At 45.6% G+C, this 27242-nt stretch overlaps 1 protein-coding gene across 1 annotated transcript in view; it reads left to right on the plus strand.

The window, feature by feature from the left end:
• Positions 1-1643: 1643 nt before the first annotated feature.
• SHMT2 (serine hydroxymethyltransferase 2) overlaps positions 1644-27242 on the plus strand; it is a 197778-nt gene continuing 172179 nt past the window's right edge. The window contains exon 1 of the mRNA XM_078688975.1: positions 1644-1833. Within this exon, the coding sequence (XP_078545101.1) occupies positions 1795-1833 (39 nt within the window). The 5' untranslated portion in view covers positions 1644-1794. The remainder of the gene's footprint in view (positions 1834-27242) is intronic.

Here is a 27242-nt window from a genome sequence, read left to right on the forward strand (position 1 = left end):
ACTTTGAGCACTGCAACAATGGTGGCATAGATAAACGAAGGACCAGCCTCAAAAAGGTTGTGTGATAACTTGTAAATGTCTTCCCTTGCAAGGTGCAGTAGCAAAAGATGCTTCCGGTTATCCTCTACAGGTGCAGTGGCATAGTATATGTCCAGCCGCTCAACCCACAACTTCCATGTGGGGACCTGCGCCAATGGCATCCCGAGATGGCGAAGGGTTCAATGGCGGGACGGTATTCATTTTGGTGGTGTCTGTTGATGACTGTCTGTAAAGTGATATGGTTGCTGCCTGATGCTGTTGTGGACCTCATTGAAACTCACATTCTAGTCGGGCCATATCAGCATCCCACTCTTCAGGCTGTGTGACTGCTCGTGGCACCACGCCACATGTAATCCCTTCCAAGTATCGGAGTGAGGTAAGTCTTCTGGTCACTGATGAGCCTTTCATGCTCTGCATTGCTAGAGGACTGGTGCAATTTTATCTCCACACTGGCTTCTACCCCGGATTGACAGTACTCCTCGAGCGGGTAGATGCTGCTGACATTGCATGTGGTTGGCCACCGCTCTCAGGCCTCCTCTCACTGAGGATCTGTGTTTTGTAGATCCACCATGGAGCACCCACCTGAGGAATAAGGTGGCGGTTCGTCTGCCTCCAGGACCCAAACTGCCTCCTGATGGGATGGTGCCGCTCAGCTTAACATGTCCATTCAACTGCGGCCTGTCTCGCTCTGCCCCACCTCCTCTGAGGTCACACGGAAGCAACTCCTGCATTTGCCCAGTGTCTCCTGCACGTGTTCACCAATGGCCCTGACAGGCACATGCAGCAACTGCAGTGGGGCGGCAGTGCTCTGATACCTATGGATTGTTGCAGCTGCGATGGGGTTGTGGGTTGCCCTCCTGTCGTTAATTTGTTGTGTCACAGAAACCATGCAGCAATTAATGGGACACCAAACACGGAATCCAACTTGCCAGGACTGAACCCCGTTCGCAGGGCATGGGTCATATTTATTGACTCGCCCACCTTATTGGGAAAAAATCAACATACCATGATCTAAGCGGTCCCAGCTGACCCCCTTCCCACTCCCTCATGGCCTAACCTATGATGGAGCATGCATACTACAAGTACCACTACCTGTTTTACAGCTTCTTAGGGCCTAAAGAATGAGAGCTGATTGTCTTTCACTGCCGAAATGAGGACAATAGGCGTACTGGGCGTCCCTCAGTGCCAGGAGGTAGCCAGACAGGAGCCCTGGTGGCAGGACAAACCCGTACTTGCTAATTGATCCGATTTAGATGCGAGACCCCTGATTTTTAAAGCCAAAAATGCCTTTATTTGTGCTGCCTTCCGCCTAGCATTGCCCGTTTCAATGTTAGTCAACAGGGAAAATAAATTCCTCCAGTTTTCATTTTCACTATTTGTCTTGCCTCTTTCGAAATGTAATCTGTGACATGCAGGACGGTTGTCCAACCTACGTGTGAATTGTGTGAGTGGCGAGAGGCCTAACAGAGTTTCGGGAGAAGCATGTATCTATGGAACTAGCTGACTCTAAAACAAATGAACTAATAGAATGTTGCAATCCGATCGAAAAACTACATCTCCCGGCGTGCCGTGCTTCAGCACGCAGGCGCACAGATGCTGGCTTCAGACAGCAGCGTGGCAGGACACGACGCGCCTGCGCAGAGCCCTTTTCCACACTGGCAGGTTATGAAAAGGTTCATGTTGGCAGTACAGTAGTGTACACAGGCTTGACCGTACTTCTGGAACGCGGCGCAGCACCCAATACACCGGAGAGCCATGCAGTTGTCCGTGTGCGTCCTCAGGAGGCTTGGCAGGGTGAGTTTGCAAAGCGCGTGCAACGAGAAGATGCTAGGCACGTGCAGTAAAGAGCGCCCAAGGTAGTGACGAAGAGGTCAGAGGTAAAGAGTAAGTGGGCTCGGCACTAAGGTTGTCAAGTGGCACAAACGTCATGGCTGGAAACTTTAGTTACCGCTGCTTTGCATGCTGACGTGTTCGAGTAAACGTAGAATGTTCTAAGCGTTATTGCAAGTCTCTTAATGCACCTCGCAGGCGATCAAAAAACTATTGTGTGCCACCTGGGAGCTAGGGGAAGTCCGCATGGTATGTGAGAGGGTGGCATGGGTTTTAATACATTGATGGGTAGTAAATGTGAGTAACGCATTTGTTGTCACAGTTAAACATAAAAATGAAATGTTTATTTTATTTTTATTTTATGCGTTTTTGTATAGCGCGGACTTTACCCGAAGGTGTCAGAGCGCTTCACATTAGGAACAGTAATGATACACGAGAACAAATTACGTAATAGTAAGTTGGCATTTAAGTTGGAGGTGGTGTGGTGAGGGGCCGTAGGGAGTAATGGTATTTGCAGTGTTGTTTATAAAGGTTCTTGGACAAGTGGAGAGGTTATGGGGGTAGGGATGTACACGTGTCTTGAGAGTGCACGGGAAGTGAGCGAGGCATGTGTCCTCACTCCCGTGGCTTCGAAGTCAGCTGGGCATGAGCATTTTATGCCGGGGCATCCCGACCTCTTCTCACTGGAGTCACAGTTCGTGCAGTCTCAAGACAGCCTGGGGGCTGTTGTTCCCTCTCCAGCTCTGCCAAGCACATGCCCAACTGTATCGAACTGGGACATAAACGTACTTGGGCAGAAGAGAACCTTCCCACGTTCACAGATTTCAGTTTAGTACTTTTTGTCGGTCTGTGTTGTGTAGTGCTTCCGTGGTTGGTTCAGGTTTGAGAAAATGTGTATAAAGTTGTGCGCTTAAACGCACATTGGGCCAACAACGTTATGCAGAACTTTGAAGGGTTTTAAAAAAACGTTTGTGTGATTGTCAACTAATAAGCATTTGGGGGTAAACCAGTGGCACATGGGGCATTTTCAGGAAGAGCAAAAAACTTGCCCATCACAAAATGTGCATCTCGCTTCCCACCAACCTGCTAGCCTAGATGAAGGCTATTTTGCATTTTTGCCTTGGGTTCTGCTTTGTACTTTTGGTTTTGCCTGTACTGTACAAATGTACAATCCATTAAGAAAGCAGCTCGCCTTGGGCAATGTACCCATCCGTTAAGAAAGCAGCTCACCTTGGGCGCACAACCACCATATTGGCACAAAAACTGTCCATAATGCTGTTTTGGGCCAGCCCTTTTATTAGTGTTGTCTTGTTGCGGGGTAGTGCATTGCAGACCTTGTACCTTCTTGAGGTTGATGTTCATACATTGTGTTGTCCAACCTCTGCTAGCAAATCACACCTGCAAAGGCATACACGTCCTGTTGTAGTGATGGAGTTCACCACATTAACTTCGGGGAAGTCTATCCATGAGCTACCCCCAGTCTAGTGACGTGTCAGATTGCTGTTGAGGTAAAAATCTTTGTCTGCGACCTGTCACGGCCTCCTCAGCATGAACGGCGGATTCTGCTGCAACTGCAAGAGCAGTGGGAGCTTATGTCCCTTTTAGGCCGGTTTTCTGAGTTTACATGTAAATAAGGTGAGCGGGGGTAGCTTGCGCCCCTTCATTAACTTGATGCCCACTGAGGTGGCCTGTGTTAGATCTTCTGTTTTGATCTTGCTCACAGACGCTATTCCTGGTTGCCCCTCTGTGAGCTGTCTGGCTGACTCTGCTCTAGCCATAATGACCCCCCCCCCCCCACACACACACACCGTGCTTTTACTTTCGCCCGCCTGGCTGCTACAGCTTGCTAAATGCCCTCCAGCTTGCTGCTACAGCTTGCTAAATGCCCTCCAGCTTGACCGATGCCCCTGCTTCCTGATAGAAGCCTGCAGTCTGCTGCAGTGCCACTGCCAGGCTGGAGGGGGTGGGGGCTCAGGATGCAGGAGCTTGCCACGCTCTACTGAACTTTATGGGGCTTCATCTGCAGCTTTTCCAACAGCTGCGACTGTAGAGGACACTGCAGCATCCGAGGAAACACAGCAGAGAGAGGGCAGAACACTGAGAGATGGAGGGACAGGATGCGAGGAAAGAGGAGCTGAAATGAAATTGAAGGAAGAGTGGCAAATGGTGGTAGTAAAGGAAGAATTTAATGAGGGGCGAGATGATAAACTGGAAAATAATGAAATACATGAGATACTGGGGAGAATGAATGATAAATTGGGGAAATGAGGGTAGAAGTAATGGTCCTCTGCAGAGAGGGGCAAAAAGGAATGAGAAAGTGAAGAAAGAGGCAGAGAAATACGATCAACTATGAAAGGGAGTAGAACGAGAAAGGGTAGAAGAAGGATTCTGAGGTGGGGTGAGATCAACGGTGAAAGAGGAGCGAATAACAAATGAAATGGGAGAATGAAGATGGGAGACAATGTGTTAAACTTCAGTATAAGAAGGGGAGGATGTGAGAAAGTATAAAGCGGTGGACAGAACAAACCTGAGACCAGAGTAAGGGGAAAGATAAACTGGTGGAGTGGTAAGGAATGTCAACAATGAGGAAATAAACTGGTTGGAGAGGTGAAGAATGAAATACTATAGGAAGGGAAGGTCCAGCCCTGAAAACTCAGGAAAAAAACAACTTAATGGAAATAGAAACAAGGCAAATAGGAGATAATTAAGAGAATGAGTGGAAGAGCAATACAAATTAGAGGAGGTGCCGAAGAAACATTCTAGGTGAAACTGGGGGAGGGGGGAGGGGGAGAGATTAAACTGCAGGGAGGGAAAACTTTGATACATTCGGTAACAGGGAATATGATCCACACTGGAAGGGAGAAGGATTTACCTAATGTGAGGGAATAGTGTTTAAAAGAAGAAGAGGGAATGCATGTGAGGAAATAGTTTGTGTGAGTAACCAAAATGGGATGATAAGGAATGAAAGACAGGGAAAGAAGATTGGGCAGAAACAAACTTGCTGATTAGAAGGGAAGACAAAAGACGACAAATGTATAGTAGAATGATTGAGGAGACTAAAATGAAATAATCCAAATGGCAGGAGGGGGCTAGAATGAGAAAGCTGAAGAGAGAACAGAAACCTAAAAAAGAAAGAGACTAGATCTAAAGGCAGTGTTAGGAGGCAGGTAAGAAAGAGTTGTATTGAGGAATTGTTGAGATTAAAAGAAAGCCAACATCAGAGAAATTGGAGCGAGCAGGAGAAATGTGGAGGAGGGATAGTGGGAGCACACAAGATGAGTATGCATTCAGTCGGTCAAAACTTTTATTCAGCAAATGCCATAAAAAGAACATTTTGTTGATTGACAACAAGCTTGGGAAAAAACTAAATAAAGTATGAGTATGCCAATGAAGGGAGTCTGAAAAATGTTGTTTATGTGCAGGACTGTGAGAAGCTGGCTTGGTACACGGCTCACAATTATGTAAGTGGGAACCCTGCACCAATCCAGACAACCCTTATGGTGAGTTTAGTGGTCTTAGACCACCTTAGAAAGCTAAGTGGTAGATGTGGAGAGGCGGCGGGTTTTCGAACTAGTAGAACGTCGCGTTGTTGGTTCATCGTGATCAACAAATGAGGTGATTACTGGTGAAATATTCGTTGCTTGGGATTGTGGAATATGATACACCTATACTTTTCAAATATTCGAAACTCGTAACTTAAGACCTCTAACTTAATAGAAGTAATTGCTTTCGAGTTAACATTGACGAAGCCCACATTGGATTTAATGAGGGACAACTTCACGACAAATATATATATTACTTTTAACATGGAGTTTGCCTTGGGGAGTTGGATTTAAAGGATTTTCATCTTCTTTTGTCAGATAACACTGCGCTTTGGAACAGTTCTTTCGCCCTGAAGAAGTTCTGCTTTCAGAACGAAACGCGTTGGCTGGCTTTTGTCTAAATGGAATATTAAACAAGCATTGAAAAAATACATGAAGACTCAGCGTCTATATACAAAGACACTAGAGTTATTCATCGCTCTCATTTGATTGGATTGACTTACTAAGAGGTGCTTTTTCAATCTGGACACAAAAAATTGACATTTCACCCTAGATTTGGGGTGGTGCCCTTAGGACAGAGGGCATTTGGAAATATCACGCTCAATGTTGGGAATACTTTGGTTGGTAAAAATATAGGGTTGGTGCCTTCTCTTTCGCGGACAGGTCCACTGTCCAAAGTGTTAATGTGTAATTAATGGTAGATGTGGAGAGCAGTTTTCAGGCTTAGTCCAGAATGAGTGTAAAGCAGCTTGTTTTACCAGAGCATAATCTTATTGGTAAATATTAAGTGAAAAAGAACAACCCAGTGTATTTATAAAAATATGTTTTCATTATAAGACACTCACTAACAAATACAGGTATCCCCTACCCGGAGATATACACAATGCACACAATACTTTGCAATAAAAACAGGTAAGAAGCACAATTACACAGTGGTCGCCAGGGGGAGACCAAACCATATACTAAAACAGTGGTATGCAAACCACAACTCAAGTCAAGACTATACCCAGAAGACGTAGAAGTGCCCGGGGCAGAAGGAACCACCTGAGGGTAAGTATCCAGGGACCCCACGGAGGCCGTGTGCAGATTGGGAACACAACAGCAGGGCCAATACAAGTCAGTGGGTAAGTCTGGGTTGACATTTTAAAGCAGGATCCTTCCCAGTGGTCCCTGAAGAAACCTCATGGAAGACAGAAGGTTGGAGAGCCACCCCACCCGTCGATACCCTGGTAACCAGGATACCTACACCAGGGAAGCCGGGTGCATAGGTGTGAAGTGGCATTAGAAACCACTGTCGAGCTCAATGGTGGACTTCTGGAAGGTGCAGATGCTGGAGAAGGTGAAAGTGTACTGTGGAACCCAAAGGTGGATTCAAGATGTGAAGCACCTGTAAGCAGAGGGGACAGAGTCTTTGCCACTCGAGTGACCAGGAGGCATGGAAGACGTATGCAAACCGATGTTGGGTGTTGCAGGAGACCTGACGGTGACCTTGGAGCTGCAGCTATGCAGACCAGGCAATGCTGTGGAAAACCAGGAGCTGTTCAAGAGCTGTCCCATGTCGAATGTTGGGATTTGAGGGGTCAGTGTCCGTTGAGAGCACCAACAAGCCTTGGTAACTGCAACCAATGTGGAACGCGAAAAAGGTATAGTGTCGGGACCTGCAATGTCCAGGTGACTCACCACAAGCAGGGGAGTCAGAGCAGGCCCAGAGCAATCAGGGGAGCCCGCTGAAATCAAGGAAGACCCTCACGAGGACCCACAGGGCGGAGGCACTGGAGTCACAAGAGGACCTCGAGCAGCGCACCAAAGATGCAGGCCCATGATGCAAATGATGTGGTGAGGATGTAGATCTTGGTCAGAGGATATGCTTGAGGTTGGGGCTACATTTATTTATTTATTTATTTTAATTTCTTATATCGCGCTGGAATCAATCCCATGGGGTATCTCCGCGCTTTGTCTGCCAGCATGTGTTAGGGGGACTGAGATGCTTTAAAGGGACTGAAATGCTTCCTGAAAGAGGAGTGTTTTCAGCGCCTTTCTGAAGGCCAGATAATTGGTGTTCATCCTCAGTTCAGTGGGGAGTTTATTCCACATGGCAGGACCAACTGATGAAAAAGCTCGGTCTCCCTGCCTAGCTCTTTTTGTTGCAGGAGGTTTCAAAAGAGCTTGGTTGCTTGATCGAAGCGAGCGGCTTGGTTGGTACAGTTCAACAGATTGGGACAGATATTTGGGGCTGTTCCCATATAAACATTTGTGAACCGTGCAGCATATTTTAAAATTGATACGCTGTCGTATCGGGAGCCAGTGTAACTCCATCAACAAAGGCTTAGAGGGGGTCCTGGCCTGCACACCCATGACCAATCTAGCCGCCGTATTCTGGACCACCTGCAAACGACCTACTGCATCAGCGTTTGCTAGCGTCAGCAGGCCGTTGCAGTAGTCTAGGCGGCTAGTAACCAAAGTCTGCACGAGTGTCTTCCTATAGGTGTCAGGAAGATACGGAAACACTCGCCGTAGAAGACCAATGGTAAAGAAGCACATTCCTGCAATATGATTGACATGCTCCTTGAGGGTCAGCTTTTGGTCAATCTTGACCCCTAGATTTTTTACATGGGGCTTTGAAGTGGGAACTGGGCCAAGGTCCAGCGGCCACCATTCAGGAGACCATAGAAGACTCGCCCTGCCAAAGAGCATAACCTCGGTTTTTGCAACGTTACATTGGAGGCAGTTGGCGGCCATCCAATGTGACACTGCCCTCATACCCTCAGCAAAATTTTCCTTGACTGTAGGGCCAAGGGAGCTGAAAGGGTAGAGGAGCTGGGTGTCATCAGCGTAGGAGACTGGTATGAACCCATACTTCCGCACAATCTCAGCAAGGGGGGCCACATATACATTAAATAATGTAGGACTAAGGCATGAGCCTTGTGGCACCCCCTTCGTGAGCGCCTTCGAGGTGGAACGATAGGGGCCCAGGCTGACAGATTGTGATCTCCCTGAGAGAAAGCTCTCCAGCCAAGATAGAGCTAAGCCTCCAATTCCCACTCCCTGCAAGCGGCTGAGAAGGATGTTGTGAGACATGAAGCCTGAAGATCTTGGTGGAAGGAAGCTAATAAGCCTTTGCAACGGCAAGTCGGCGCGCTGCACAGGGGTTCAGTTCTTGCTGCTCCGATGAGGGATACTGGCCTCAAACTTGGGAAGAGGACATGGGAGGCCTCGAGGGATGTGAAGAACCACCACCTGTGCTGCTGAGCCTCCCTGAGTCCGTGGGAGCTCAGGATCAGCAGGCAGGTCAGCTTTGTTGAGTCCCCTGCAGATGCAGGGAAGTGGCTCCTTCACTTCAAGGGAGATTCTGTCAGGTGTCTAGGATGTCCACAGGCTTGGAAGGTTCCTGTATAGAGCACAAACATGGACGTTGCATCAGAATAGCAGGTCGACGAGACCAGGAGCAGCAGGAGTCTTCCCAGTTGCAGTCTTGGTACCCAGAGTGAAGTCCAGTATGCCCAGACGATCGAAGAAGAAGTGGTGTCTTGAGATGTATCTTATCCCACGACGAATCTAGGGACACACCTACAGGTAGGCCATTATGTACCCTAAGGAAAGGGTTGGGACGATTCAGGGTTTCTTTCAGGGGATGGGTTGGACAGTGGGGAGGATACTCCCATGTCCTTTGTCCAAATTTGCACCAGAGCTGGAGACAACTGCTTCCTGAGCTGGTTTGAACTGGACTATGCAAGGAGGCACCAAATCAATCAGGGTTTGTAAAGCGCAGCTACTCGCCCAACGGGGTCTCAAGGTGCTATGGGGGGGATGGGGCGCCATCTCCCGGGAGATCACGGAGCTCCATCGAAGAGCCAGGTCTTGAGGTCCTTTAAGAACTTGGGTGTGATAGTGTCTGTCGGAGTTGGAGAGGGAGGGAGTTCCATTCCTTGGCTGTGAGGAGGGGGAAGGTGCATCCTCCTGATCTGGTCTTCTTGATGCGTGGCACCTCACAAGGGAGAGCTGTGCCGAGCGGAGAGATCTTTGGGGTGCATGGAGCGAGAAGTGGTGGTTCATGTAAGCGGGTCCAGTGTTGTGGAGAGCTTTGTGGGCGTGGGTGAGAAGCTTGAAGGTGATTCTCTTCTTGACGTGGAGCAAGTGTAGTGTCAGTAGGAGTTGGCTGATGTGGCAGTGGCGCAGTAGGTTGAAGGCTAGTCTGGCAGCAGCATTTTGGACGTTCTGGAGTTTGTGGGTGAGGTTCTTGTTGATACCGGCATAGAGTGCGTTGCCGTAGTCTAGTCTGCTGCTGTTAAAGGCGTGGGTAACGTTTTTCCTGTGTTCGAGGGGAATCCAGTTGAAGGTCTTTCGTAGTAGGCGGAGGGTGTGATGGCAGGAAGAGGTGGCGGCGTTGATCTGGCGGTCCATTTTGAGTTGGGAGTCCAGGATGAGTCAGAGGTTCTGTGCGTGGTCTGTGGGGAGGGAGGGTTGCCGAGGGCGGGGGGCCACCAGGTGTCATGGAGTGGGCCCATGATGAGCACCTCGGTTTTGTCCGTGTTGAGTTTTAGGCAGCTGTTCTTCGTCCTCCTGGTGACCGCTTCTATTCCGTCTTGAAAGTTATGGTTGGAGAGATTTGGTTTGTTGGACAGGGAGCAGATGAGTTGGGTGTCGTCTGCGTACGATACAATGTTGAGTCCGTGCGATCCGACGATGGATGCGAGCGGGCCATGTAGACGTTGAACAGGGTCGGGCTGATGGAGGAACCGCGAGGGACTCAGCAGGTGGTTGGTGTGGGTTCCAAGAGGAAAGAAGGGAATTTGTCCCATTGCGTTCTGTCATAGAGGAAAGAGCTGATCTAGTCGAGGGCCTTGTTCCGGATTCCCGCATCGTGAAGTCTACGAGCTAGGGTGCTATGAGTGACTGTATCGAAGGTCGCAAAGAGGTCCAGGAGGATGAGGGCCAAAGTCTCTCCTCTGTCGAGGAGGGAGAGGATGTTGTATGTCGCGTTGAAGGGTGGTTTCAGTGCTATGGTTCTTACTGAAGCAAATGTCATTTCAAGCAGACTGAGTGGCACTGGCAAGCTCTCCTAGTCTGCCCCAATACACTAAACCCTGTCTGGGAGGTGGTCATACCTCCCTGTGACAGAATACCTATTGTTCTGCCTTCCCCTGCTCGAGCTTGGCTCAGCAGCAGGAGGGCAGAATCGTGTCTCTGGTAGGCAGCAGCCATGTTGTGCTGTCCAGGTCTAGAAGATAGGTACCGGGAGCATTGAGGGCCTCTTGGAGGAGCTTTACAGTGCATGGAATCATACCTTCCACACCGTAATATGATTCCAGCATGTTTGATACCAAACATGACATTGTTCCTTAGAGCCAGTTTAGAGATGGTCATCATGTAATGATGCATGGCCAGTCTATGTATCCTAATGGTCGATGCACTTACAACCCAAGAGAATGGACTCGAAGGTTGTAGGTTGTCCTGCTCATGGAGGGGCATCCTCACACTTGGAACGAGCACCCTGAGACTGGGGTCCTGATTAGCAGGATCCCAGTCAGACTAGTCAGAAACGGCATAACACCAGGCAAAAAGTGGTGGTAACCATAAAAGCAGATCCTACTTTCCTAAAAGGACCATATGGGCACTCTAAAGTTCTACGTCACTTAGGGGACAGAGATCGATGTCACAGGAGTCTGTTATTGGGTGTCCTGGAGCTGTGCACTTTGGACCCGGTGATGCAGACCTGTATCAGTTGCACTAGTGCTACTGCTCGTTTATCTCGGGCCACAGGTAGCCCAAGGCTCGCCCGCTGTTTAGAGGTTGAGTTTATGGTAGGGGAGCAGGAGCTACTTGGAAGAGCTTTATTTGGGGAAGTGGCATACATTTTCTTCCCCCTGCTGTTTATATTACATCCAAGAGGAGAGTTTTTCTGCTTGTTAAGATTGATATGCATTTGTTGAAGTACCTGTAGACTTTTTTCAGTGTGCAAGCCAGTGCTGAAATTTAGGTGGGGGGTCTAGCAAGATATTTGATCCTGCAGCTATTACTGAGCCGTATCTGGGACTGGTCCCCAGCGGGTCTTACTATGCTCCGAGTGTTTACTATGCTTCAATGCAGCGTACATGCATCGAGACGCCTGCTGTGGTACTTGCATGGCTCAGAGAAAACTCTCCCAAATATCCTTTACAGCTAGATCAGGGATACTGAAAAGGAAATCACCAGTTTCCTTTGTCTGACGAGGATGGGAGAAGTAGTATGTCACGGGATCACAGCTACAACCTAAAACCTTGAGGCTAAAAAGACGCCCATGATAGCCAGAGCAGACAGACACATGGCATGTCAGCTCACAAGTTACTCAGAGACAAACTAAGGTATTAAAATATTTATAACAAGCTCTTTAAGTCTTTAAGAGGTGGTGGTATTTGCATTCCATGTAAGTATGAATGTAAGATGTAGCTGTCTCTGTAATTAAATTAATATTCAATTATTTAGCGTCTTGTAGTGTTTATAAGTATCTTCATGAAATCACTTTAACATCTAACAATAACTGCAGATTGAGTAGAAAACCTGCAAAGTTCTAACTTTTTACATTACAAGCTTCACACCACTCTTTGCGGGAGCACATCTCACTGAACAACAGTAACAGGATTTACCACACCTCATACTATGCATGTAACTAAAAGATCTATGTCCCAAAGCATGGAACCACTGCGCAAGAATACATAAAATAGAAATCTGTGGCCTACATGTTATGCTTTGAAAGTGACACCTTAACTATCTGCCTTATTTTATGTTGCTTTTAAACTGACTAGAAATTGCATGCCTGTCTCTCAAGCATTTGCATTAATCAGCGGTCGAAGTGCATTAAAAACAGAATGTGAACTGTGATGCTGCATGCAATGGGGAGGGGGCAGGGTCAAAGTTTTGGCCAAAATCCCCAAAAATATATATATATTTTTTTGGGTCTTTCACCTTCAGGTAGCTATATATAAAATGATGCTCCGCTTAAATTAAAAATACATGTAAAAGGTTATGTTAATCTTTCCAGGGTGAGTGCTGTAGCGCAATGCTGTCCGCTCCTCTCAGATGTGTGACCCAGTTGCTCCATCCTTTGTAGCTAGTTTTGCTTGTGTCTTTCCAGTTGGTTAGTACCAATTTAATAGCTTCTGTCAGTAAAAGGTCTATTAGGGCTTTATCCTTCTCAGAGCTCAAGTTTGTGCGCATAAATGATGTAGTGAGGGTGAAGAATTCCATCTCTAGTTTGCAGTTAAACAATCATGTTGCGATTTCTAAAATTGCGATTGCATTTAAGAAATCGCAATTTGAGATTTCTTAAATGCAATGCATGAACATTTTAAATTTGCTAATTCGCAAATAGGGATAGGTAAATTACCATGAAGTTGACCTTCATGGTAATTTGCGAAAACTTTTAAAAATGCATAAAAGTGAATTTTTGAAAGTTTCATTTTACACACACACATGCCCTTGGGGCATGTGTGTGTGAAAAATGCACTTAAAGTTATATTTCAGGGGTGCAGGGGGTCCTTTGGACCCCCCTGCACCCTTGAAATTGCATTCTCAATTTGCTATTCGCAAATTGCTAATCTCAAATTGAGAATGACTTCCCATTCATTCCTATGGGCCTCTAGGCCCATAGGAATCAATGGGAAGGGATTCCTTAATTGCGATTCGCAAATTGTGAATCGCAATTAAGGAATTTTAAGAAATCGCAAAAGAAATTGCGATTTCTTGATGCATAGCCTTTTGCGATTCCTTAATTTTGGCAATTAAAAAATCGCAAACGGCAACAATGATGCATGTGGCCGCTAGTGTATGAAGTCGGGCTGGGGTCCAGAATGCTTTATGGAGCAGCCAGAGTTTAGTTTGTGCTAGAGCTGGGGTAATCTTATTACGCTAGGCTTACAGAGTTGCCCATTCTTGTTCCCTGAGTCCCAGTATGCTATTGTTTTTGCATTAAGTTTGCTGGCTTTGGGGCGTAATAGCTGGTAGAGCTGTGAGACTTGGTGTCCTGGTTTGGTAATGTTTGATGCATATCGGAAGATTGAGGGTTGGGCGCTAGTTAGTTTCCTCTTTGATAAGGCTGTTCTTATTTGGGGCTGTGGGAAGCGCTGGACATATACCTAGACCCTTATGAACCTCCATAAACAATTAGCACGCACAGTTAGTACACCGACCCCGAACCAAAAGTACTGTGCACAACAGAGCCCGGGTGGGCTCGCAGGAGATCTCAGGCACCCTGAATGCCTGAAAGACGTAATGCAGTTTGTACAGCTGTTGTCAATGTAATGCCAAGCAACTGTACCTTTCTATAAGCCTGTCCTATCCCTCTTTGTTTCACCTCTTACCTTTCTGTCCTTTCCTCCTTACATCTCTCACTGTCAGAATGTAAGCAGTAAGGGGTAGCTACATTTGCATAATTGTATGAACGACTTCTGCCATTCGTGGCTAACCCTGTAACAGTACTTGTGATTGTATACTGCATATAAAAAAAAGGTTATGTTAATCAGTGGGAAATGTGCTATAGTAAATTATGAAACTATTAATGCAACGCAGAGGTCTGTGGGTAACCAGAGAGCCACTGAATTAACTCTTGCCTGGTGCAGTGGAGAATAGTTACTTGTGTAGTGCTACAAGGCCAACCTATGACAGCACTGTGAATATGTAAGTCATTATTTTAAACTTTCATTACACACAGTATAAAGTAGACTGCTATAAAATGTGCAGAAAAGTTTGATAAAATGGTGCTTCCAAAACATAGATTTTACTAATATCCAGACTGTACATAAAGAGTATTTTTTTTTATGTAACTGTCCCTTAAAAGCACATACTTCACAGCTCACCTAGTAACTCACTTGCACTACCACTCAAAAAGGATACATTTTATCATCACCAAGCTCCAAGTGATTTGATCAATTAAACAAGTATCAGCTCCCAAGCACCCTTTACATTTGCAAATAAACCAGTTGCGCACATTTGCATTTCTTTCAGGCAAGCACACAGCCTGGAAAGAAGACTTTTTAAGTCTCACCTACTCAGCGCTCAGGTGTTGCTTTGGAGTGACCTTTTGGAATCACTCCGCACTTTTTTGGAAACTCGTGCATGTATTGCACTGTTTCTAATGGGCCCTTGTGCATGTACGGCATTTACCTTGTGGGAGCGAGCAGTGGTGCAATCTGTTTGCAATTATCACGCCTGCCGCTGACCGCTCCTGTAAGGATAAAGCTGTAGATGGACTTTAACTTTTGCGGCTGTGGGGCTGCGCTTGTCTTTCAGCGCTTGTGTTTGTGTGTGTATTCACCAACCATTTTCTTGCAGTTTCGCATCCTGGGAAAGCTTGCACATTTACTCCTGGTATTGGCAGGAGCAAACATATTTTGAGGGTGGAAGTGCATAGGAAGCACCTACAAAAAAAATCGGTGGGTTTAGGTGGAGTTGTTTCTACATTTGGGAAGAGATAAAGAAAAGTTTGAATGTAAAAATGTGTTTTAGTGCCACACTTCTGCACATCCCGTTGGTGTCTCCGTTCACCCACTTGCTTCCCCCCCCCAGCTGCTGCCATGAATCTGTGTTAATGGCCCATCAGCGGGAGGCACCACTTCGCATAATGTGTACAAACGGACAGCCTCCCTTTGTGTAGCTGAGTGCCAGGGAGGCAGCTTCACACATACCTGACAGATGTCATGTCCAGAGCCTGCTGGGAGTCGGGGTGGGTAGTCTGGTGGTATCAGGTCTGCGTACCTTCATTCTGTTTGTTGTGCAGCTGTTAACATCACACGTGGGCCTTGATTGCATCCACAGGCATGGAAGTCCAGAGAACCCTTGGAAGCAGCAGTGAGGCACGTGCTTCCGGATGATGACGTCCTCGCGGCTATTTTGACCACGATTAGCTTGCAGCCACCAGTTATCTAGGATAAATTACCTCCTACCCGGATGCTACTAAATTGGTTTCTCCTCATGAGAATATTGTAGTACCAGTGTTCCGATCTGCCTAGCTTTTGCAATTTTTTTAGAGTGCACAGCTCTGTGGGGGTAGAATAATATTTGCATAAATTTCTGAACCTAAAGATATGGGCATTTTTAAAAGGCAAAAGGCCATGTGTACATTCTGCCAACATGCTGCCACAGATGCCAACCAGGCAGAGTGGCAGAATGGTGACAAACGTTGTCAAGGGGAGGTTTTCAGATTCTGTACATTTTCCTAGTGCTTCAATCCATGTGAAGCATGCATCCATACGAGTCCCCGACCTATATTTAGAGAACCGGAACTCTGCTCTTGGAAGCAAACCTAGCAAGGTGGCAATGTTTGAATGAAAAGAATAGTTGCTGAATTACCTGTGGGACTCGGACGGGGCAGTGTACCCCCCATTACCAAGAAAGAGGGCTCTCTTTAGCACATGTGCTAACTCTTGAGGTCCAGTGCGAGAGTTCACAGCCGGACAGCACAGAGAGGCCCCCCAAAACATGCTTATCTGTGAAGCCGCTGCGGGTCATTGAGTGGAGCCATTAGGCACCCATGGGGCAGGTGCAATTTATGTACATATGTATGTATGTGGTATTTCCATAGCACAAAGCTAGTCAAAAAGCGACAGAGCACTGCACATGGTCAAAGACCAGCTTAAAGTCAATAAGTGATAGGAGAGGAAGCTGAGTTTTGGATGGTGCACATGTAGGGACAGCGAGGCTCCTGCCATACTGTCCATGTCTTGGCCGGTGCTTTGCTGGACTGGATACGGAGCAAGGAAGATCATCGACTATACTGCTGTATGGGGTTGCCTGCTGCCAGAGTGTCCTCGTCGTAGGGGGCACTCAAACAGCGCACCAACTCTTGGACTGTGCACAGTTACATCCTAAATCAAGAGTTTTTCACATGTGCACCTGTGCCTATTATATAGTGTAGATACATGGCCATGGGAGTTACCCACTTGCAGTACTCTACAACACCCATTGAATGAGGGAGAAACCCCTTTTCATTGTGCGGGTACTAGCTTTGCACCCACACAATGCGCATTAGAAAAAGAGGGGTGAGGTCACACATGCATCTGTGACTCCTTCTGAAATACCAATGATACCCAGAAGTGCAAAAACAAGCATTGACCTAGCCAATAGGTCTCGCCTTTGGAACCTTATAAGTATTTAGTTATGCAGTACACTATCCTTGGTGCAACAGCATCAACTGTTGCATGGCTAAACACTTATAAGGTCCCAAAGGCGAGACCTATTGGCTATGCCAATGTTTGTTTATTGTGTAGCTGTCTGACCGACGTTCATTTCACAGCAGAAGAGACTCCCTGAATTCAGCGGAAGTATCAGAATTAACCATCCTGGGGCGGTCTTCCTTCACAAAACATAGAAAAAAATTTCCTCAATTAAGAGTATAGGCAAGTTGTAACCCTTCAATCCCGCCCACTTCGACCTCTGTCAATAACCCTCCATTAACTTGCCGCTGCCTGAAACTACAAAATAAAAAGCTAGATCCCTGCAGCAGGAACCTTAACCCCAGTGCTTTCAGTAGCTATGTCCTGCTGGTATTCAGCATCCTCAAAGAAAAAACAAACAACAAACATTTGAAATGCAACAGGGCTTGCATTTGCAAGAGTTAGAAGTAATGGCATTGTAACTGGCAATGCCTTTTATTTATGTGTTTTGTAAACCTGCAAGCAGTGTGTAAACATACACATTGTACTTATATTCCTTGTTTATGAGAAGCGAGGCTGCCAGAGAAATAAGCGCAGTTACTGCCAGCCTTGCTTCTCATAAGCAATGACTATAAGTACAAAGTGCGTGTTTACGCACCGCTTGCAGGTTTTTTAAAAAACATAAATAAAAGGCATTGTTATTTACAATGGCAATAGGTAGTGTAACGTGCTGTGTTTTTAAATTTTAAAGAAATTCATTGAAAACAATAGCTTAAGACTCTTATGCAAACAAAGTTCAGTTTGTACGAATGGTTCTGCTGCTGTCTGCTCACTTCCAGGGAACAAACATACTTGGGAAGTCGAATGGGGAAAGTCACCAGTGTGACTAAGAGCATGAGGGCCTCAATACAACATTGGATGACGACCCTCAGATTCCCACCACCTATACAAAAACCTCCTTAAAGAACACCTTACAGACTTTAGGTCAAGTAGTGATCATCTTACGCCACCAGAGTCTGCTACTCATGCAAGCCAATGTGTATGTGGCAAATGGGGGTTCGGGGTATCTTTATGAGGATACTTATGAGTTTAGATGACTGACATGAATACAATGTGAGCCAGGTGATGTGCATGCTATAAAGTCCTATTATGGGCATGTCGATGGTAAATGAGAAAACTCACCCGGGTGAGTAGTGCAAGGGCTGACAGCAGTTGCAATAATAAGTACTCTTTGTGACATATGTAGGTCCCTTACTTTGCAATGACGTGTCAAAAGTAACTTGCAAAAAAAATTGTCAACATGTACTCAACTCCCATGCTTACTGACCTCTCTTTCTCACTCGGTGTAATGCCCGGGCTGAAAAATGGGCTCCGCCCACCCCGTTGCTCTCCACCCCGCCACCCTGCAATAAAATTTGGATCTGGTTTTCCGTTTCTTACCGCTCAGGAATGCTCTCCGCCGTTTTCTGCTGCCACAACCTGCAGCATGCCTGTCAACTCCGACGCTGGCCTTTACAGTTGGGTTGCAATTCCCAAACTCCCAGGGTCCTTGCTGCACACATACAGTGCCAGGAAAATGCGTCCCCCATGTTGTCCTCTGACACAGTGCGCTGCAGCAGCTGATGAGGCGGTAAGGGTGGGAGAGGAGGGAGGAACCAGGAAGGATTAAGGCAAACAGGAGGTGAAAGGAGGAAAAGAGGTTAAGTACTTGAAGTACTACAGAGAGGTAGTTTAAGGGCTGTGGGCAGAGCTACAGAAGGAAAGAAGCAGAGGGTTGTTAGGTGGAGCTAACCAAAAAGGGGAGGCCAAATATAAGGCTAGGGAGAGGGAGTAGGGAGAGGCGGGATCTATGAAATGTGACTAGCCTAATTGGAATAAGGCACTGTAAAGCGAGGAGAGAGACTTGTAAGGTAGAAAGGGCGTGGAAGAAAAAAGAAAGCGGAGGTATGAAGCAAAGATGTGGTTAATGGAGAAAAAAAGCTGGGAAAGTGAACAGTACAAACTTTTCAGGACATCTCTCGGGCTAAGGCGACGAAAGTGCGGAAGAATACAATGGAGCTAAAGCGAAGCCGGGGCATTGGGCAGAGCGTGACCAAAGGACAAGAACGGTCCATTTCCTTTTAATTGTAGGAAAGAACGAACAATGCGCTGATTCGTAAACCGTATGAATACCAGAAAATGAAAAATGAAAGTGAAAGCGTGAATGGCGCACTGAGAATAAAAACAATGGCATGGTCCCATGAGTGATGTGTGCGGTCACCACTGCTGAAAAGTGGGGTGCCGGGCTGCTTGGCCGTGCTTCACGAACTATGAAGCGTGGACGATGGGGGAGGGGTGATAGGAAGGAACTGAGCATATTAAAAAGTTGTATCGCTACATGCTTAAAGCAGGCTTCACGTGAGGGAGCGACAAAGAGTTTGGCACGCTGCGCAGCCACCATTGTTACTGCTGAAAGTAAAGACATATGAAAAAATAAAGACATGTGGCTGATTTCAGCGAGTCACCAATAAAAAAACCCGAAGGCGCTGCCGCCATTATTTCAGCTGAGTGTGCCGTGCATGAAAAAAAAAATAAAAGCTTAAGGGAGAAGTGTCCTGCCTGCAACAGCAGGCGGGAGAAAGCAGTTTAAGAAAATGGTGCTTGGAGGCTGTAATAAAAACATACAGAGCAACAACACATTCAAGACGGGGCAGTCCTCATGGGAGGTTACAAGAAGAGAAAAGGCGGTACTAAGGAGGGACTAATAATCCTATTGACAGGAGCAGGAGCCAATTAAAAAGGTGGGCGGAGCTTGTTGTCCATCTCCTGAATATGGAATGTCTCGAAGAGACCGTGTAAGCGCTGCCTAGGCAAGACCTAAAAAGTATTCAGACTAGTCCCAATCAGCTTTCTTTCTGTATAGGTGGGGCAGGGGTTTGGCGTCCGTCATACAGCCTCAAATCTTAAAACAAAAGCATGATGTTCTGCAATGTTATTCATCAAGAACTTTGTTATAAACTGACCTAAAGAGGCTATTTAGGGTATAATCCCAGACTTTATGCAGGGCCACTGGAATTATGCGATTGTGCGGCCTGAGCGGTTTCCACATAATTATGGATTTGCCACATATTCAATCATAAGCTGCATAATCTGCAGATTTTATTAAGAACAATTTGGCATTTCTTGCCACATAATAATTCACCCAAACTAGCCGCATAATTTGGCCCCTCCGTTGCTGCATAATTCCAATGGCCCTCGCTTTAGGGCATTGCTTAGTAGGATACAGGGACTCTTATTCACTGAAGTGGCATGCTCGGTCTTGCTCCTCGTTGGGTGGGGGGTGCATAACCCAGTGGGCCAATTCGGAGCTCTTTGCGGAGAATTCTCCCCGATCCCATATTTACGGAGAAACTCGAAATGAGTATTAAGGCTAAGTGGGTGTCTTTTACCAGGCGCAGTTTGCTCTGGGGAAAATTACTAGACCTCAGTTTGCATTTTTCCCGGTTAAATTCCCCTCTTTTTTTCTGTCATAATTTATTTAATTACGAAAGTTAAAATCTGCATTAAAATCCGAGCTGCACTTGTAAAACACGCTGTTGTGGGTGTTTCACGGCACAATTACGTGTAGAATGGTAGCGTGCCCGTGAACAACGCCTATCCAAACACAATGCAACCAAACATCTCGTGTGAAAGTGCCCTGACAGTGCCTGGTCCTGTCTCTCACATCGATGATGCAACCTGCCTGACCTGGTGTCGTCATGCCTGGGATACTCCTCGCGCCTGGTTGGTTTGGCAAACATAACACGTTGCCTTTTGTAAACCCTTGGTGCTGCTCGCCAGGGCAAGGTTTGCAGAGGCTCCCGCGAACTGTAGTAACCCTTGGATCGTTAAAAATTTTCACATTCAACGATGTGCAAGGTATAAAGAGAAGTGCAAAAGGGAAGGCAGATTTCTGCAGGCACAGCTGTTTAACTGCACAGGTGTTTAAAGTCCAGACCGTTTGTTGTAAAGAGCCATAACTTAGATGTCAGCCTCCCACGGTCGTGCTGCCGACAGAAAGCCGACCCCGAGACCAAGATGGGTTGACCATCTGTTCCAAATGCCTGCCTGCTCCGTAAGGTGTGCAATTTGTTAAAAGTATTAACATTTGCGTGAAACGTTAACGTAGGTAGTGTTGCAAAAGCAAAGAGGAGTCTAAGGCAAACCTGAAACGTTCGAGTGTGCTGTGAAATAAAGCGTTTTAAAAGAAAATCCCGTTAATCTGAAAAAGGAAAACAAAAAACAGTTCTCTGGTACGGAGGGCCGAAACCAGGTGTGGAGCCTGAATTTGGACTACAGAATATCACAGAACACTAATACTGTAGAAAGAATATTGAGAGACCACATATGGAAAGTTAGGTATGTATGGATTTTCTATACATAACTTCACATCTATGTACCTTGATATGTAAATCGTCAAGGTACATAGATGTTTGTTTATATGCACTTACCTTTCATCATCATTTTATCTTTTATTTCGGCGCATTCTGGCCATAAAAGATGCATATAAAAACAACAATACCTTTTACACAGTGAATACAACAATAAGTACATGATATGCCGTTGGGAAGCAGAAACACTTACCTTTCAATTTTTTTGTCCTTCCATATTTTGTCAACAATATTAGTATGCCGTGATATTATTGCACTCGATATGCCAGAGTGCAGCCCTGTAACCAGAGTTTTGGTGGCAGTACAACTAAAGTGGCCACCCTGCCTTAACACATGCATTCAGAATTACTGTTCCCCTTGTTTGTGGGAGGAATGTGTCTGACGGTGTCATATTGCTAATAATACAACTGTCCCTGAAATACAATTAGATCTATATTGTGCTGTCCAGCCAGGCAGGAATCCTTTAATGTAAAAAAAAATACACACTAATACGCCACCATTGAGCGGCTACCATAGAAGCATGCACAATGAGAGCCCTGCCATTCCCTCGAAGGCCTGCACGAGTGACCAGATTCCACCACTCCTCCTGGATCCCTGCATAACGATGCAGATCTCCCATTTAAATCTGGCGTACAAGTATATTTACACAATTGGACATCCAATTTCACCGCACTACAAAACATCCCTACCTTGCAGTGGGCAATCACTCAGGCATGTAACTTAATGTCCTAATGATGATCACCCAATTCTATGTATGGCCCGAAACGTCGTTGACTCCTTGACACCCTAACACGATGTTTATTATTTCCCAATGTGTAATGTAATGTATGTATACTTGTAAAGCGCACTGTTACCTCGTTACGTGGTGTCCTGGCGCTGTATACCGCTGGGGAACCAATGTGTAATGGTGTCTTTCTTCATTTGTGCTATTTGAATTGTTGAAATTATTGCAGACACCAAGCTTTGCCTGAGCCTTTTTAGGTCCACCTGTAACAGCGCGCATGCGCTGTTCTGGCGAAGATTTCATGTAGGGGCTTTCATAAATCGCTTCAGATACTCGCACACGCTGCGTGTCTGCTTTTACTTTAGCCCCAGGCAATTGGCCTTTGCGTGCGTCTTTTTAACAAAGACAGCACGCAACTGGCCAAAGGCCAGCGCATTGCTCTGCCCATGGCCTATTGGTGTCGGGTACCCGCACGGCTGCCATGTGGTTTCAGTTATTGTGCCCAGACACGGGCGCGGTAATTGAAACCACGCCTCGCTGTGGCGCGTGCACACGCACCACTCGCGGGCTTGTTCGTTTTTTTTTTTTTTATCTATTTCACAGGGAAGCAGCTAAATGAAAGAGGTTGTGAACCATTTCTTCAAGTCGCGGGTTTCAGTGATGTCTGAAGTGGAAGTTCCAAACTGTTTCCCCCCAGCCGACATCCCAAGTGTGTCTTCCTTTACCATAATTATGTCTTGTTAAAAGAGTTGTTCTATAAGTAAACGAGAAACAGCTTCGTCTTTATGTACATTTAACAGGCTTTTTGGTGGTAACAACTTTTTTTTTTTTTGCAGTTGTAAAAGCAATTTTTTGCACTCTATTTCAGAGACTTTGCTAACAAGTTTTGCTTAGGTTTTGCTGAAATGGAGCTTTGGCACTGCAAAGGGAAAATAACATATTGGCATCCGGTTGGAGTGCATTGGAGAACTGTAATTAGGGGGTACGGATGCTGAGGGCCTCATTACAATGGTTATGGGATTTCTGAGTAACATTTCTGGGATCCGCAGAAACGTCGCAATCTATTCTAGTTCTCCACCGACCCCCTCACCCCCACTCCACAAAGACCTCTCAGATTCTCAAAACAATGAAGATCATCCGTTCGAGCTCCCACTCCGGGTCACAGGAGATCGGGCTAGGCAGGAAGGCGGAAACAGAAGGGGCGGAGTGCTGTCGGACCTGCAGGATTAGGGCATGCTGTATCAGTGTGCACTGCAGAGAGCGTGTCTGCAGCAACAAGGGACGGCAGCTCTGGGGTGAAACTTATGAACCAACCTAGCTGCTCAAACAAATATTTGCAATGCAATAGGTCTCTCATTTGCGAGACTTTGAGCTACTGGCATTGTAAATGACCAACCTTTTATCTATGTGTTGATTTTAAAAACAGATAAATAAAAGGCATTGTCATTTACAGTGCCATTAGCTTAACATTTCGCAAATGCGAGACCTATTGCATTGCAAATGCTTGTTTGTTTTGTGCGTGTCTCACTCTACGCAATACTTTGTTCCCACTTTATTGTTTGACCCTACATTTTTTTTTTGTTACATTAAAGGATTCCTGTCCGGCTGGAAAGCCCTATATAGATCTAATTGTATTTCTATATTTATTATTTCTTTCTCATTGTTTCTGTGCGGGTCAGTTGTGTTCATAGCAAACTGATACCCATGGTCCCTGACCAATCTCATTGTGTACCCTTGACTTTAAATAATATAACGGTGTGCTTTATTGCCAATAGTTAGGGTATGGCCGAGGAGAGGGAGTGATGCCGGTTAAAACCTGCTTGTCGTGTTGCCAAAATCTCAAGTTTTGAATTTTTAGACAAAATACATGTGGCAGAGTCTAAAAAGAGCTTTATGCTTGGTTACATTTCACCTTGTGCACAAAGTAAAACAAGCATTTGCAATGCAATAGTGTTTTGCGTTTGTAAAAGCTAGAGCTCATGGTGTTGAAAATGACTGCTTTTTACTTTTGTTTTTTTTGTACACAGTGGAGCGATGATATTTGCATAGCCCTATTGCCATTCCTATGACCTTGCGGCGCTGGAGAACCACAAAATGGGAAATAGGTTATGAAGGAGGGGAGATAAGAGTAATAAGCTGGCAGGAAAAAAAGTAACAACATCCTGGAAATAGCAAACGCTCCCAGGGAATGGAAGATTAAGTAAAGCATGTGAAATGTAAGCAGAAACAACATAGTTATGTTAAAGCTTTTACACTTATTATTGAGAAATGATTGAGTGTTTTTGCTTGAAAAGTTCAGAATAGGACTACAGTTATGGAAGGGATCTATTCAATGTCCATTGCTTATATCCTTACAAAACGTAAGCAGTATGGTTTAAAAAAAACACATCCCTGAACAGAGAGCCGCAGTACACATCTTATAAAGTAAAATAAGGAAAACTGCTGATAAATCTCTTGCTTATTCCCAAAAAGAGCAGAAAACCGAACACGAAATATCACCAATGCAGTGTACATTAACACCAGTGACTTTACAATGGACACATTAAAATATTTACTGTGCATTCCAGAGCGCATTGCTTATATACAGGCACGCCAATATTCTCCACTGTTCTCACATAGGCAATAAAAGCAAACCTGCTAAATGCCAAAATGTCTGCTTTCAGGCTTATAGCAGCATCTTTGTTGCATCCTCAATTCGGTATATTAAAAACGACATACTCTTTGCAGGATTGAAGAGATATATCTTCAGAGATATCTATTGTACTCTGCATTTCATGGCAGGCTGTACCTAAACTGAGTAGGTTTAGGCAATGTTGATGAAAATAAATGTGGCCCAATGATATTGGTTATTTGGAACATGTGTACACATGTTGTGGTACTGGGTAGGTCCTGGTTTTACGCTTACTATCCTTTTAGAAACTGGGGGCTGCAAGATATCAGCGCCCTCATACCCCTGAGCAGTTGACACAACTCTGAGGGGGCAAATAGATGCCACATAACAAAATAAACGTGAAACAGCAGTCACCTCAGTAATGCAAACCAGGGACCCTGTCGCCTTCTAGGCCTGTGTACTCACTGAAGCACTGTTGTGCGCTTGGTCAGTGTGGTGTGAACAAAAATGCATTTACCACGCTCACTGCTTCTTTATTCCCCAAGGCTCCTGGTGTTGGACAGATGACGTTCACAATAATTGTGACTTACGAGAGATTCACGCCTGAGGCTACGTAACCGGCTACTGAATATGTAAATATACTTGTAGGAGAGCGCTGAAAGCTCCCTTCTGCCCCGGCCCGACACATGGAGCAGCAGGCAAGGCCAAGTGTAGTTTTGTGGCTCCATTTCACAGGGGAACAAATCAAGGAGAGGAAATCGGGGTAAGTGCAGTTGGTTGAAGAAATGGTTTTCAGCAAGTGAGGAGGAGCGAGACTGAGACTAAGAGAGGGGCAGCGGCAGATCAGGAGAAGGGAACTCTGTTGTTGAAAGAAAGGTGTTAAAACTAAAGCAGCGCTTCACTGGCAAAGTGGCGCTAAAAAAATTTTTTTTGTGAATAAAACCAATCTGGGCACTTTTCATATTTTGAACATTTTTTTGTCTGTTTAAAGGGTGCACTTTGGAATAGAAAAATGTCAGAAGAACACGGCATTTGAGTGTTTTTCTTTTTTTGGATCCATTTCACAGAAGAACAAATTGAGGAAAGGGAGGGTAAGAGCCGTTTGTAGAAGTCATGGTTTTTACCAAGTAAGCCGAAGTGATGTTCTTGCTGGAAAATGCTAATACGGCGAGCTTTGGAACTGAAGAACTGATGGTGGTGAAGCACTCCAACACCTTCTATTAGGGTTCCCGCTACAACTGTAAAACAAGCTGTTGCAAGAGAGTGTGTCCTGCCTGCAACAGCAGGTAGGAAAAGTCCTTTAAGAAAATAATGCTCACGGATTGTAAATAAAACATACCGAGTAGCAACACATGTAACAGGGGCAGTCCTCCTGGGAGGTTGCAACAGGAGAAAAGGAGGTACTAAGGAAGGACTACTAAGGCTATTGCCAAATCAAAAGCCACCATTTACAAAGGACAGTAACGGGAGCCAATTGAAAAGATGTGCACATTGCCATGAATTTTTGTATCATTATTTCATGTTTCCTCAAATAGCTGCTCCTGGCATAGAGAACCAGTGTTTTGACTTGTCTTTTTATGGACTGGTGTTAATTTGTTTTAATGTATTACTTGCCAGTGGTACGCCATGCACGGAATACATTTTTTTTTTATGTAATATATTTTTTGGTACCTTTCCTTCAAGAATTAGAGGGCGGAATTTTCGTATTTTGGTTTTTCTGTTTAGCTGCGGGTAAATCATTGGTAATGCATATGGCCTGGGATCTGATCCTTTTTCTATGCTCCTGCACGTCTCTCAAGCCGTCCCTCATCCCTTTTCATTCTCACCACTCACTAAGTTATTTCCAGTCTCCCCCCCTGCCCCCAAGTAGTCCCATGTACATTTCTTTGACGGGGAACAATCTTGATCTTTAATCCTTATTGGAGAGAAGATGGCACACTTCAACCATGCCATACTGTAAGGTAAAGATAAATGCTCCTACGAAGCTGAGCAGCAGTATTGGAGTATGTTTATACCTATATGGACTTGTAAAGGGCAAACCGAGCTACCAAGCAATGGAGTGCCTTGCACAAATGGAGTGATGAGAGGGAGGGAATACTGGTGGGTGTTTGAGAAAGGGGGCAGGGGTGAGGGCATGGGGTGACTTGAATCAGGCAATATTATTGAACGGCTGCAGGCAGATATGGAGGGCTTGCTTTGGGTAAGGAGAGGTTGTCTGGTAGGAGGCAGGATACAGTAAGTAGGGAACATGTACAGAAGGGAGACTTAGTGGGTAGGACACTGAATTATGAGCAACAGGTAGGGGGTAGGCTGGTGGCTAGGGCGTAAGATTAGTATATGGGTGTGCATGTATAGGACACTTTTGGGCAATGCGGAAGTTGATCTGGAGATTTAAGTAGGAGGTATTCAGGGTTTTCTTTCAGATGAATTGCTAGCTAACAGTTTATCCAGTAACAAGTTGTTGCTAAAGTCTTGAGTTAATTTTCTGAAACGACTTTCTTAATCCCTGGTTGGCTGCTGATAAAACTCTCATGAAGTCCCTTGGAATTCTTGATCTTGGTTTCAAGTATGGTACGGCCGATTGGGTGCTGTTGTTGACTGTCTTGCAGGTGATGCTATTGGCGTGGAACCATAATGAAGGTGGGCAGACGTAAAGTTTGGAGATCTGATGATTAGACTTAATCTCTTCAGACTTCCGAAGGCCTTTGGACTGTTGTGCTACAGCATGGCGATTGCTTCTCTGGGGCGTCAGATGGACTATGAGATTTAATTTAGAATTGATGTTTTTAAAAGAATTATCTCTTGCCACGGGTTAGTGATCTGGATCGTGATGTAACCAGCTTCAACAACTGGCTCTCCTCCGCACTTGATAAGGTTGCCCCTATCCTTCTCCTTGTATCCTCTAGACTAAAACCTTCCTCCCCGTGGTTCACTCCCACACTACACACTGCTTAAAGTCTG

The sequence above is a fragment of the Lissotriton helveticus genome, chromosome 1_1, assembly GCF_964261635.1.
Source record: "Lissotriton helveticus chromosome 1_1, aLisHel1.1, whole genome shotgun sequence".
In the NCBI taxonomy this organism is placed as follows: domain Eukaryota; kingdom Metazoa; phylum Chordata; class Amphibia; order Caudata; family Salamandridae; genus Lissotriton; species Lissotriton helveticus.